The sequence below is a fragment of the Arvicanthis niloticus genome, chromosome 30 (genome assembly GCF_011762505.2).
Source record: "Arvicanthis niloticus isolate mArvNil1 chromosome 30, mArvNil1.pat.X, whole genome shotgun sequence".
In the NCBI taxonomy this organism is placed as follows: domain Eukaryota; kingdom Metazoa; phylum Chordata; class Mammalia; order Rodentia; family Muridae; genus Arvicanthis; species Arvicanthis niloticus.
The window spans coordinates 8,898,134-8,911,490 of NC_133438.1; the positions used below are offsets into that span (position 1 = coordinate 8,898,134).

Genomic DNA, 13,357 nt, shown 5'->3' on the forward strand with positions numbered 1-13,357 from the left:
CCTTGTCACGTTTTTGTTGGGCTCTGAGCTTACAATCCAACCATCATGAACACTAATCCACAACATAGGGCTGTACCAAACAGGCCTATCCCCACCATTTAAGAAAGAAGGAAAGGGCAGAAGAAATTCAAGAAGTAAAATAGCCAAGGGAAACAGGGTCCATCTGCGCTCCATCAAGGCTCAAGATCCGGATCTGAAATTGCTGTTGTACCTGGTCCAACTCCCCAGTCCAATTCCCTTTTAAATAAGCAGAAAGATTATGGCTTTGAATAAATGTATCATTCACAAATCTCAGAGGTGTAATACCTAAATGTGGGGTTGCTGACCCACAGCTCATTTGAACCACATCCGTGAGCTGCTCCACATGGGCTTGGAGCAAATCAACTCTCTGATTGACCAACAGGATGTCTGATGCTAATTATGCATCCACTTTCTGTGAAATGGTCAAAGCCTTAGAGGTCTTTTCTGAAATTTGATTAGCAACCGTAGCTGCTGTAACTTGATTAACCATGTCTGTGTCGGCTGTCACAGCTGCAGAGATGGCAATAGTAGCGACAATGGCTGTAGTAATGCCAAAGTCTCTTTTATGTCTCAATAATGATGTAGTAGGGAAAGTTTCAGGATCAGCTTCTACTGGGATGGGCACAAAGGTAGGCACGTGCACAACCAAGGCTAGGTCTAGTGATCCATTCCAGCATTGTGCCAAAAGGCATGTAACATTCTTACAATCCAAGATATCAGAATTATTCTGAAAGTTGGATAACATAAAGAAAAATGGAGGGTCCACACACACCAACATCGGTTGTGCAGATGCATTCCTAAAACACCTTATTAATTTTAATGTTATTCAAATGGCTAGAGATATCAAATCTTGTAGCTGAAACATTTTGTACTTCATGAAATATACCATTCAACAAGACAAAGGCAGATACACCCCTTTTTTAACATTCTAAACAGTGGCTACAACACATAATTTAATTGTGTTGAAGCAGGGTAAACTCAAGAAGATACACATATGATTTAATTTAGGACTTGCATCCCTTTGAAAACATCAAACAGAGGTTTAAATCCTCCTATGGTAAGCTTAAGATGAGGTTTTAGCCAATTAATATCTCTTAACAACTTTTAAAAATCACTAAGAGCAAATCAAGATTGTAAACCATTTTCTTTTGCATGTACACCCACAAGCCAGAAGACGGCATTAGATCCCCACCACAAATGGTTGTGAGCCACCATGTGGTTGCTAGGAGTTCAGCTTTTATATTTTAAAAGTCTAGCCTTTAACGGCTGAGTCATCTCTCTAGCCCCAACTTGTCTCAAATATTGAAAGACACTGTCTTTGAATCCTTTTTTGGAGCAACAAGTAGTCCAAGAAACTTTTAAAGCTCGTTATATTGGAGCAATGGCTTGCAGAAAAAATTTCTTTAGAGAAATCGACTAATAAAGTATCACACAATGAATAATATACACTAAAAGATTTAACCTCTTAATTTTTTGTATTAAAGCAACAACAATATTTATATATATAAAATGTAAAACGATTAACCATTTTCTGAAGCAATTATTTTTAACAAATATCGCTTCATGGGTCTTAAAAATTATGAATAAATTTACTAACTGTAAATCTCTCACCTTTACCAGAAAGGTAAAGGGATGGTATAAAACATCTTTTATATAAGCATTTACTGAAATGGCAGCTGGAGTAGGCAAGTTAGGCTGTATAAATCTTAAATTTGAACTTTATTTTGGATTAATTTAATAACCAATCTTTTTTAGTCCAATGAATATATCAGATAAAAGCCAACCTTATTCTCTAATAATTGTTACATATATTAGAGGAATCTAAAGCATCTCATTTTTAACAACTTTGAATATAAAGGAATTAGAACAATTTAAACCATATTTTATCAGCAGGTACAGTTATACTCATGGAGGGAAGTAGGCATAATTTTAATGCCTCCAGCATAATCATAACTTTTAGCCCACAGACTGTTGTAAAGTCTTTGGGTCTTAGATTTATCCCTCTTCTCACAAGAAACAATGAAGACAAGAGACAAATTCTGGTAAGCACATTTCTAGGGCCTGGTCTAAAGACCCAGAACCAAAGGAATGCTTAGCCCCTGGGCTTCTGTAGCTCAGTCTGCATTGTCTTAATTCAAATGTAAATGCACTTAACCTCCCTCTGCCTGCTCTCTGAGGCTTGGCTAGGCCAAGCCATTGTTTACTAGTGGGAGGACAAGATGCCCGCGCCATCTTGGAATGGCGAATGCTGACATGCTCACTGCGGCTCCCAACAGTTTAGGTTTTAATTACAGATGTAGTCAAAGAATAACCATCTCAAGTATCAATATTTTAATACAGTACTTTGGCAATGTACAGAATACTTCACTTTCTTTTTTCAGTACTTATCTTCCAGGACACCATTGTGTCTATTTATTATCACATATTGTCTTGTTCACAAAGTATATTTTTAAAGCTTCATAGTTTCCTGATATTTGTACAAATGGACTCAAATATTCATTTAAATTGAATATGTCTTTCTTAATACATTTTCCAGACACCTAGCTGATCTGCTCCTGTGAAGACACCAGATCCTGACACATCCTAGAGGAGACACTGCACTCTGAGCAGCTGGAGCTCAGTATCACAGGATCACAGAGACATTTAAACAATTTTTCCTCAATGTAAACTCTTGATGTTTTCTAAGATTTGAACATTACTTAGAGGATTTCAGAAATTTCTCATATTCATAATGATTTTCTAGTATGGACCGTTCAATGGTTTTTTAAGGACAGAACTTGGATAAAGCACATGCTACATTCTTTACTAATGGAAACTTTCCTTCAGTACTATGAATTTTCTGATACTTTCTAAGACTAGAGAGGTACGTAAAGACCTAACACATTTCCTGCATTTGTCAGGTTCCTCTATGAATTTGTCTTAATCAGAGTCTGTATTCCTATACAAACATCATGACCAAGAAGCAAGTTGAGGACAGGGTTTATTCAACTCACACTTTCACATAGCTGTTCATCACCAAAGCAAGTCAGGACTGGAACTCAACCAGGTCAGGAAGCAGGAGCTAATGCAGAGGCCATGGAGGGATGTTACTTACTGGCTTGCTTACTCTGGGTGGCTCAGCTTGGTTTCTTATAGAACTCAAGACTACCAAGGATGGCAACACCCACATGGGGACCTGACCCCCTTGATCACTAATTGAGAAAATGCCTTACAGCTGGATCTCATGGAGGCGTGTTCTCAACTGAAGCTCCTTTCTCTGTGATAACTACAGCTTCTGTCAAGTTAACACAAAACTAGCCAGTACAGAATTCTATGATGTTATCTAAGTTGGACTTTCTGAATAAAGCATTTGTCACATTCACTGCATTTGTAAGGTTTCTCTCCAGTATGATTTTCTTATGTCTTCTAAGATATGAGCCACTGGTAAAGATTTGTTACATTTGCTATATTTGTAATTTTTTTCTTTTTTTTTTTTTTTTTTCTGAGACAGGGTTTCTCTGTGTAGCCCTGGCTGTCCTGGAACTCACTCTGTAGACCAGGCTGGCCTCGAACTCAGAAATCCGCCTGCCTCTGCCTCCCAAGTGCTGGGATTAAAGGCGTGCGCCACCACCTCCCAGCTAAATTCTTTCTACTGTATGTATTCTGTGATGTTTTTAAGTCCTGAGCAACATGTAAAGGATTTCTCACTTTCACTACATTTGTAAGATTTTTCTCCTGTGTGAATCCTCTCATGTATTGTAAGTTGGGCTTTCTGAATGAAGTGTTTGTCACATTCACTATATTTTTAAGGTTTTTCACCTGTACAAATTCTCTTAATGGGTTCTTAAGTATGTCATTTGGGTAAAGATTTTGCCACATTCATTACATTTGTAATGTTTCTCCTCTGTATCAATTGTCTGATGGCTTCTCAGGTGTGTGAATTGGCTAAAACATGTGACATTGACTACATTTATAAGGTCTCTCTCCAATATGGGTTTTGTAATGGTACAACTGATAAAAGCACTTGCCACAAGACTTGCATTTTGGGGGTTTCTCTCCAGAATGATTTCTCTGGTTTACACTGACACATGAATAGATTCTTTGATTTTGACTGATGATGGGAAACAAATTTAAACAGTATACACAGTCTTTAGAATTCACACTTATATGTGTTTATGGTTAATGACTCAAGAGAAGCATCCTTGTGTTTATCATATCTGTAATTACTGCAATTTTCTGCAGTATCTTGTGTGTCATACTGTGTACATTGGGAGGATTCATGAATCATTTTTCCAAACTTTTTACATTTATAATATTGTGTGGGGAAAAAAAAACTTGCGGAGGAGTCTGGTGGTGGGGTTCCACAGTGGTCGGGCAGCGGGATCCCGGGTGGGCTCTCCACACCGCTGGTGGAGGGTCCCATATTCACAAGTCGCTGTGGGCAGGCTGGCAGCTGCATCAGAAAGGTTTAGGGTTCCAAAGGCTGGGAACCTGGTGGCGGGCACAGGAGACACATGGAGTCCAGTTTTCCAAAGCTTTTATTGTTTATGGCGTGGTGAATGGGTGTAGATGGTTTGAGCTCCCCCCCTCAAAGCCAGAAGAACCTGGCTTCTATAGGGAGGGGGAAAAGGGGAGAAAATAACATAATTAGTTATGCCCCCCTGGCCTTTAGATAACCCATTAATATTTTAATTTCTGGAGGTGGAGACTTGTTAATCACTCTCCACTCCCTCTACCTGTGTACTACATGACTGAAAGGCGCAGGTTGAATGGAGATCAGACCTCATGTCAGGAGCCTGGGTTCTGGGGGCATGGCCAAACTCTCAACCCAAGAACCAGGATACCCTTCCACAGCCTGACATTATTTCTCTTGGATATTCACAGGCTGTAATTCTCCAACATCACATCCATATGCAAAGTCCTCTGAGCAGGGTCCAGGCATTCCCACTCCTCCTGAGCGAAGTCCACAGACACATCCCTGAATGTCAACAGACTCTATAATGGAAAATTACCCATTTACCCTGTGCTGCTTTGGGAAAATTTTTCTTAGGTAAAGGGAAATTACCTAATGAGCTAAACCTAATAAATTAGAGACAATTAGGTGATATGAACCAGGACAATTATTTAATGACAAAAGTTCTCTAGAGGTGCTACAGAGATGGTTCAGAAGGAAAGAGCACTAGATGACCTTCCATAGGACTGACACTTGGTTCCCAAGACCTACATCAGCACCTACATCAGAGATCAGATTTAGAGACAAGACCTAAGGGCATGACTTAAAGGCATAACTTAAAGGCGTGGCTTAGAAGTGAGACATATAAAAGGTGAGAGGCAGACAGAAGAAATTATTAAGTATTAGGTACTTGGAGTAGGCACTTGAGACTCAAGACAGGCATTAGTTATTAGGCAGTTAGCACTTGGAGAAAGAACTTGGAACTGGGAAAGAGACTAGCAACTGGAACTAGGATTAGGTGCTAGGAACTAGGGACTTGGAGAGAAGAAAGACTGAAGAATAAACAGGATTGAATCACACTCTGTCTGGTCTCCATTCCTCGCATCCATCCTCACTATCTCTTTTGCTGAACCCTGACCCTCAGACCAGAGCAGACTGGGGCATTGCAGGCTCTAACAATTTAGCCCCCAAGGCTTTTGGCAGTGCCCATTCCAACATTGACAGAGCAGTCCAGAACATTTTTGGCTCCCAAATGTGGGTCCTCAACATTTTGGCCATCAAGCGTGGGACAGCTCAGGCCTCAACAATTTGGCAGGCTGGAGTTGCTTGCGGGGAGGGGTGATGGGTTCTGAGTCCACAGAGCTCCCTGTGCCTATGGACCTTTGGGAGAGCCCCTTACCAGTTGCCATATGTTCAGTAGAACTCATGGGATGTCTTCAGGCTGTGTGTCCTCAGGACAGCAGATCTGCAGGGTAGAACATGCCTGCTAGAAGAGCTCTACATCATTTTCATATAATTCAAAGTACTTGTTATGAAGGCAGAGTCACGACGAGACAAAATAATGGTATCTCTGTCCCAAGACCACTGAAAATATGTGTTTTCTTATGGTTTTAAGTAACACCTGTGATATTAGAGCAATGTTTTTCAACAAGTTTGCAGAAAATATTAATGGGTTTGGTGTGTGTGTATGTGACATTTTTCTGGGAAGATGTAACATATATTCATCTACCCATCTCAAGTGGGAATTGAAAACAATCAAGTCCAACTTGTTGAACCAATGATCTTTATTGGTGTTCCATACAGGACACAGGGGAAAGTTAGTAAATGAGAGCCTGAGGGACTCAATGACAATTGCTATCCTGAAAATTAAAACCATCATATGATACAGATTATGAATACTGGACTCTGCAAGCAAACTGCATATTTCTAGGAATATCTACAGGATAAAGAACATCCTATGTTTGTGGCTTGGTTTGTCAAATTCTCTTTTTAAAAGTATAGTTTTTTTGAGTATCTTAATTTGAGTTAAGCAAACAGAATACTGTCAGTTTCATTCACTAGTTTGAGGCAGGTATTTCCCAGCTGCTTTTTGAAATAGATCATTTTGGTCTCTGGGAAACTTTACACAATTCCATATTCTTCTAGCTTCTCAATCTTGTCTTCATTATGACAAAGTTGAAAGTGAACAAGTAAAAACTTTCAATGAAATTATTTCCTTCATTGTAACATTTTCAGTTTCTCCCAGCATAAACCCTGGATAGATCTAAAATTTGAGCATTAATTAAGCACGTCCACAAATTTCTTATATACACAATAAATAATTCTTTAGTGTGGAGCCTCAAGAGTTGGAAATGATACAGCTTGAATAAAGCACATGCCCCATTTTTTTTTCCAGTGGACACTTTTTTTGACTATAAATTCCCAAGTATTTTCTTTGATCTGATATTTGGATAAAGATCTTTCCACATACATTACATGTCTAAAGTTTCTGTCCTGTATTCATTCCTTAACAAACCAACAGTAAATGCTTTGTACATTTACTACATTTATAAGGACTCTCTTATACATATCCTCTGATAAATTCAAAGATGATATACCTCAGGAATGGTTTTTCTCATTCACTTCATTTGTTAGGTTTCTCTACTGTATGTATTCTTTGATGAGTGCTAAGATTGTTTCTGGCTAAAGAATTCATCACATTCACTATATTTTTAAGGTTTTTCTCCTGCATGAATTCTCTGATGAATTCTAAGACTACTTTTGCAGGTAAAGTATTTGTCACATTCACTACATTTGAATGTTTTCTCTCCTGTATGAAATCTCTGGTGAATAAGAAGACTGAATTTTGGGGGAAATCATATGTCACATTCATATTGTAACGTTTATTCTCCTGTATGAATTATCCGATGTTTTCTAAGATTGCCTTTGTGAGAAAAGCATTTGTCACATTCACTACATTTGTAAGGCTTCTCTCCTGTATGAACTCTCTGATGAACATTAAGATGGCTTTTGCGGGTAAAGCATTTGCCACATTCACTACATTTGTAAGGCTTCTCTCCTGTATGAATTCTTTGATGAATAATAAGACTGCCTTTTTGGGTAAAGTATCTGGCACATTCGTTACATTTGTAAGGTTTCTTATCTGTATGAATTTTCTGATGACTGCTGAGCCTGGCTTTCAGGGTAAAACATTTGTCACATTCACTACATTTATACGGTTGATTTCCGGAATGTATTCTCTGATGACTTCTAAGACAATATTTGTCAGTAAAGCATTTGTCACATTCACAGCATTTGTAAAGTTTCTCTCCTAGATGAATGCTCTGATGAATACGAAGACTGCTTTTGCGGGTAAAGCATTTGTCACATTCATTACATTTGTAGGGTTTTTCTCCTGCATGAATTCTCTGATGAATAATAAGACTGCATTTTTGAGTAAAGAATTTGTCACACTCACTACATTTATAAGGTTTCTCTCCTGTATGAATTCGCTCATGAATTCTAAGATTGCCTTTCAGGGTAAAGGATTTGTCACATTCACTACATTTGTAAGGTTTCTCTCCTGAATGTATTCTCTGATGAATTCCAAGATGATACTTCTTGGTAAAGTATTTGTCACATTCAATACATCTGTAAAGTTTTTCTCCTGTGTGAATTCTCTGATGAATAATAAGATCACTTTTGAGGGTAAAGCATTTGTCACATTCACTACATCTGTAACCTTTATCTCCTGTATGAATTATCTGATGAATGATAAGACTGCATTTTTGGGTAAAGCCTTTGTTACATTCACTACATTTGTAAGGTTTTTCTCCTGTATGAATACTCTGATGTCTTCTAAGATCGCCTTTGTGGGTAAAGCATTTGTTACATTGACTACATTTGTAAGGTTTCTCTCCCGTATGAATTTGCTGATGAATTGTAAGATTGCCTTTCAGAGTAAAACATTTGTCACATTCACTACATTTGTAAGGTTTTTCTCCCGTATGAATACTCTGATGTCTTTTAAGATCACCTTTGTGGGTAAAGCATTTGTCACATTCACTACATTTGTAAGGTTTCTCTCCTGTGTGGATAATCTGATGACTTGTAAGGCCACTTTTGTAGCTAAAGCATTTGTCACATTCACTGCATTTATAAGGTTTTTCTCCTGTATGAATTCTCAGATGTTTTCTAAGATCACCAATCTGGGTAAAGCATTTGTCACATTCACTACATCTGTAAGGTTTCTCTCCTGTATGACTTCTCTGATGAATAATAAGACTGTATTTTTGGGTAAAGCACTTGTCACATTCACTACATTTGTAAGGTTTCTCTCCAGTATGAACCGTCTGATGTTGTCTAAGTTTGCATTTCTTGGTGAAACATTTGGCACATTCACTACATTGGTAAGGTTTCTTTTTGTTACTGGTTTGTTCCAGCATGAGCTTTTGTTTAGAGTCAAAATCTTTATCAAGCAATGTACCATTGTATTCTTGCTTTCCGCTGTGGATTCCCTGAGTTAAACTAATGGTAGAGCAGAAATATAAACAGTTTACAGGGTTTTTATATTTGCAAGATTCTCTGTTGTTTCCAGTTTCAAGCCTGGTTAGGTTCGATGATTCAACAGATGTATGCCTGAGGTTAGTTTTATAAGGCGTACTCTGGGTGGATTCATGAATGATTTTGACAAGCTCTTGACAGTTATAAGACTTCACTTGGTTATTCACATGCTCATGGACAATATGTTGCAGGTCTTGATCTAAGATGTTCTCATATTTATGGCACATGACATGATTCTCTGAAAAAAAATATTAGAGATGACAGGGATTAGTGGATGAGTAAGACAATATACAACCATATTCCCTGAAATTTTCTAATGTAAATTAGTGATCTCAAAGATAGAGCTCTCAAAAACTGCCTTTCCTGTTTCACATCATGACATGGATGGTTAGAACAACCTCAAATCTCATCTATATGAAATGACAGAAAATGACTCCTGATCTTTTTCCTAGATTTTCTATCTCCAGGTTAGTCTCCCTTTGTGATTTTTTTTTTATTGTTTCTACTTCCATTTTTAGATCTTGGATGGTTTTGTTTAATTCCTTCACTTGTTTGGTTGTGTTTTCTTACAATTCATTAAAGGATTTTTGTGTTTCCTCTTTAAGGACTTCAATCTGTCTACCTGTGTTCTCCTTAAATTCTTTGAGTATTATTTATGTTTTTCTTAAAGTCCTCTATCATCATCATGAGAAGTGATTTTAATTCTGAATCCTCCTTTTCCTGTGTGATGGGGTGTTCAGGACTTGCTAGTTGAGGGTGGCCTTGCCAGGCATCATTGGAAGTGGACAGCCTAGGTACCTGAAAGTTTGGATTCCCTAGTGTTGGGGAATTTCAAGAGCAGGGAGGTGGAAATGAGAGAATGGTGGGAGCACACCCTCATAGTAAGTGGAAAAGGGGGGATGGGGTAAAGGATTAGGAATCAGTGAAAGTAGAAGGCCTCGGTGCCTGAAAGTTTGGATTCCCTAGTGTTGGGGAATTTAAGAGCAGGGAGGTAAAAATGGGAGGATGGTGGTAGTGCACCCTCATAGAAACTCCCAGAATTATATGAATTAGACATGACAGAGGCAGGCCACCAGAAGACTAGATTCCAGAATTCAAACAAACAAATATCTTGATACTAAAATTTGTTTTGAGAATTGTATATTGCAGAATACACAGCCTTGGTGTATCTACTCATCAAGTGAGCTGAGCAGACCTGCTTGAACCTCTGATGTCCTGGAATTGCAGCTCGATGCACTGAACACACAGATGTCAAAGAGTTATCAATTTACTCTTCTCCCTGTCCCTCTTCTAATATCTCAATGCCCATAATCAGCTTGAAGAAGTTAATGAAGAGTCAGTGCCCGTATTCCCTAGGCTTGGGGACTGAGGTGGTTAATATTGGGCTGTCTTTTTGGAAAAAGTAGTGGTTTTGTTGGAATAGGGAGGATTAGCTAGGATTTACTGAATAGCCATAACCTATTGGTAGAAATATGTATAATTGTTATCAAGATGAAGTTATAATTTCTTAAATGGTACAAAATTTACTTTGATTTCAAATTTAAGGTTTTCATTGCTATCAGCTTCTTATTGATATAAAAGTGAGATTAATATTGCTACTCTCATAGGCATTGTGCCTATATAACACATTTAAGAATACAAGGCTTAGACCCAGTCCTTCTCTAACTTTTTTAACAGATTTGAGATTGTTAGTTTGTGAGTTAAGGGCCTATAGCAAATTCATGGCTCTATGTTTATTATTAGGGTGCTTTCTATATTTTATTTAGCTGAGAGGAGTTAACAGACAACAGTCCAGATTTCTTACATGGATAGTTGGTTTTCAAAACATCAGAAGTCCACAGAATTGACATTAGAAATATTTCTGTATTAATGTCCGTTTTGATTAGAGACCTGTCTGCTCCTGACAGCTTCCTGTCTTGGATTCTAAGAAGAAATTGAGCATCTTTGGAGTTACTCCAGTTGTGGTGAGACAGCCACTGGGCAAGAATTGCCTCTTTTCATCTACAGATAAATTACTGTCCAGAAAAGGACACATTTGCAGAATAGTCGACTGATTATATCTGCCTAGACAGAGTAATCAGCCCTTAATAATTCTGCATCATTAAGGTCTGTCAGATGATCCTGGGCCAGAAGGCTGAAGAACGAATACTCCAACGTTTTGTAGTATAGAGTGTCCAGGTGTTCAGTGGTCTCTATAATTTGGCTAAGTTTTAGAAGCTATGCTTTGTGCTACACATAATTTCAGTTAACTCAGTCATTCTGGATTTCTGACAGGTTGAAGACTTATAGTCTCATAGCCAATCCTGGCTATTTACTTTGAGAGAAAAGATTTGAGCGGATGGTTTTCAGCTGACATTCATTCTAAAGCCAAGAAAAAAAGCCAGGTTCAGAATTAATTCTTTTAGTTAGGAAGGACAATGGAGGTTCTGTTTAAGTCAACAAAATGATGGACTGGGTATTAGGTCTATCTTGTATCTTACTGACAAATTGGTATAATTATGCTCTACTTGTATTCTAAGAGAAAAGTTTTAATTTAACAGGAAGGGTGATATGTAGGAGGATCTAAGGTAGGAGGAGTAAGGAGAGGAGGAGAAGGAGAGGAGGAGGTAGGTGACAAGGGGGGCAGGACATGGAGGTAGATGTTTGCCTGTCCTTGCCAGTCAAAGATAGTTGATATATGTAAGTTGGGTATTGGGTTACACTTCTGATTGATATTGAGCAGTACCAAACTAATGAAGCCTTTAATAAAGATTTTCACATAAAAAAAAGAATAGGTGATGGAACAGTAAAGGACTCTGAGAAAGGTGCTCTCTGAAGGATTATGTAAAAAAAGGTTCTCTATTTTCTTGTTTATGTTTTGTGACAGAGTAATACAGTTTAGCTTTTGTCAGCTAGGAATTCATTATGTAATCCACATTGGCATGGAACTCATGAGATAAAAGCCATGATGTACCAGAATTAAACATAGAAACCACAGGACAAAAGCTAAATAAATAAAGAACAACAATATTCTCACAATCAACAACTCGTTTTCTATTTAGAAACTTCTGCATTTTTAAAATTCATAAACAATTAAAGACTTAAATGCAACATTATAATTAGAATATTCCAATTATTATAGGTGTGGCAATACATTCTCTTGCTCTAAATACTCAGGTTTCTTTGAATGTTGAACTTTTGATTAAAAGCAGATACAATGTTTTTGAGAGCTTATACAGAAGACAATACTAGATCCTCTTCTAAAAAGTGGAGCAAAATGTAAAGGAAACACAATAAAGAACTTATGTTGGTATCAGGAATTTTTCTTATTCTGGGAGTCTCTAGACATGTCAGAGAGTTTATATACACATACTAGATAAAATCAAAAAATGAATCAGGAATTTTACAAGAAGGTCATTCTTACCCACAAAAACCAGATTGTTGTAATTCTCCAACATCACATCCATGTACAATGCCCTCTGAGCACGGTCAAGACTTTCCCATTCCTCCTGTGAGAAGTCCACAGCCACATCCTTGAATGTTAACTGACCCTGTAATAGAAAATTACCTGTTTATCATGTGCTATTGGACAAAAGTGTTTTCCAAGAATAAGGACTAAGACTACGATAGGTAACATTCTTTATTAAAATTAAATTTCACTTCCTTTTATGTATGTTATTTTATGTATGTTAGTACATACATTTTATGTATGTTAGTACATTGTTGTGATAAATATGAGTCATGGGAAATATTCAAGGAAAAAAACACTCAGTAGAAGTGGTATAGAAATGTGTCAGAAGTTAAGCATTGCTGCTCTTATGAGACAATGCAGAGAATGACATACTATATTGAGTACATTCCTAAGGTCTCTCTCCTCCATGAATTTTCTGGTGTTTTCTAAGACTTTAGCAACAGATGAATATGCCACCATCACTTCATTTGAAAATTTCTGTGCAGTTTGAATTCTATAATCCTAAATTGTTTCCCAGCACCCACATGAACTGCAGAACACATTTTTATTTCTAATCCTTTAAAATCTAGTGCTCTCTTCTGAACTGTATAGACTCGAAGAATATAGAGCACATATGCATACATTCAGGTAAATGTACTAACATACATAAAAGGAAAGTGAAATTTAAATTTAATAAAGAATGTTACCTATCATAGTCTTAGTCCTTATTGTATTTTTGTTGTCTTTGAAACTGGATTACATAGTGGAATCATAAATAAAAAAACTTTTAGGGAATATAGTATGTAAGATCTATGCTGGAATAATAATGCTGGAATTTACCATTATGAATTATAGGGTTGTTATCAACCAGAATAAAATATCACACATGGTCAAGTTACAATGAGTAAAACTGTGCTTCTAAATTCTACAGC

At 37.3% G+C, this 13,357-nt stretch overlaps 1 protein-coding gene across 1 annotated transcript in view; it reads right to left on the reverse strand.

Annotated features, from left to right (window-relative positions):
- Window positions 1-6,219: 6,219 nt before the first annotated feature.
- The window catches only part of LOC143440921 (uncharacterized), a 28,050-nt gene continuing 20,912 nt past the window's right edge, over window positions 6,220-13,357 (reverse strand). Inside the window, exons 6-7 of the mRNA XM_076927846.1 lie at window positions 12,399-12,525; window positions 6,220-9,233 (exon numbers count right to left, since the gene is read on the reverse strand). Of these exons, the coding sequence (XP_076783961.1) occupies window positions 7,336-9,233; window positions 12,399-12,525 (2,025 nt within the window). The 3' untranslated portion in view covers window positions 6,220-7,335. The remainder of the gene's footprint in view (window positions 9,234-12,398; window positions 12,526-13,357) is intronic.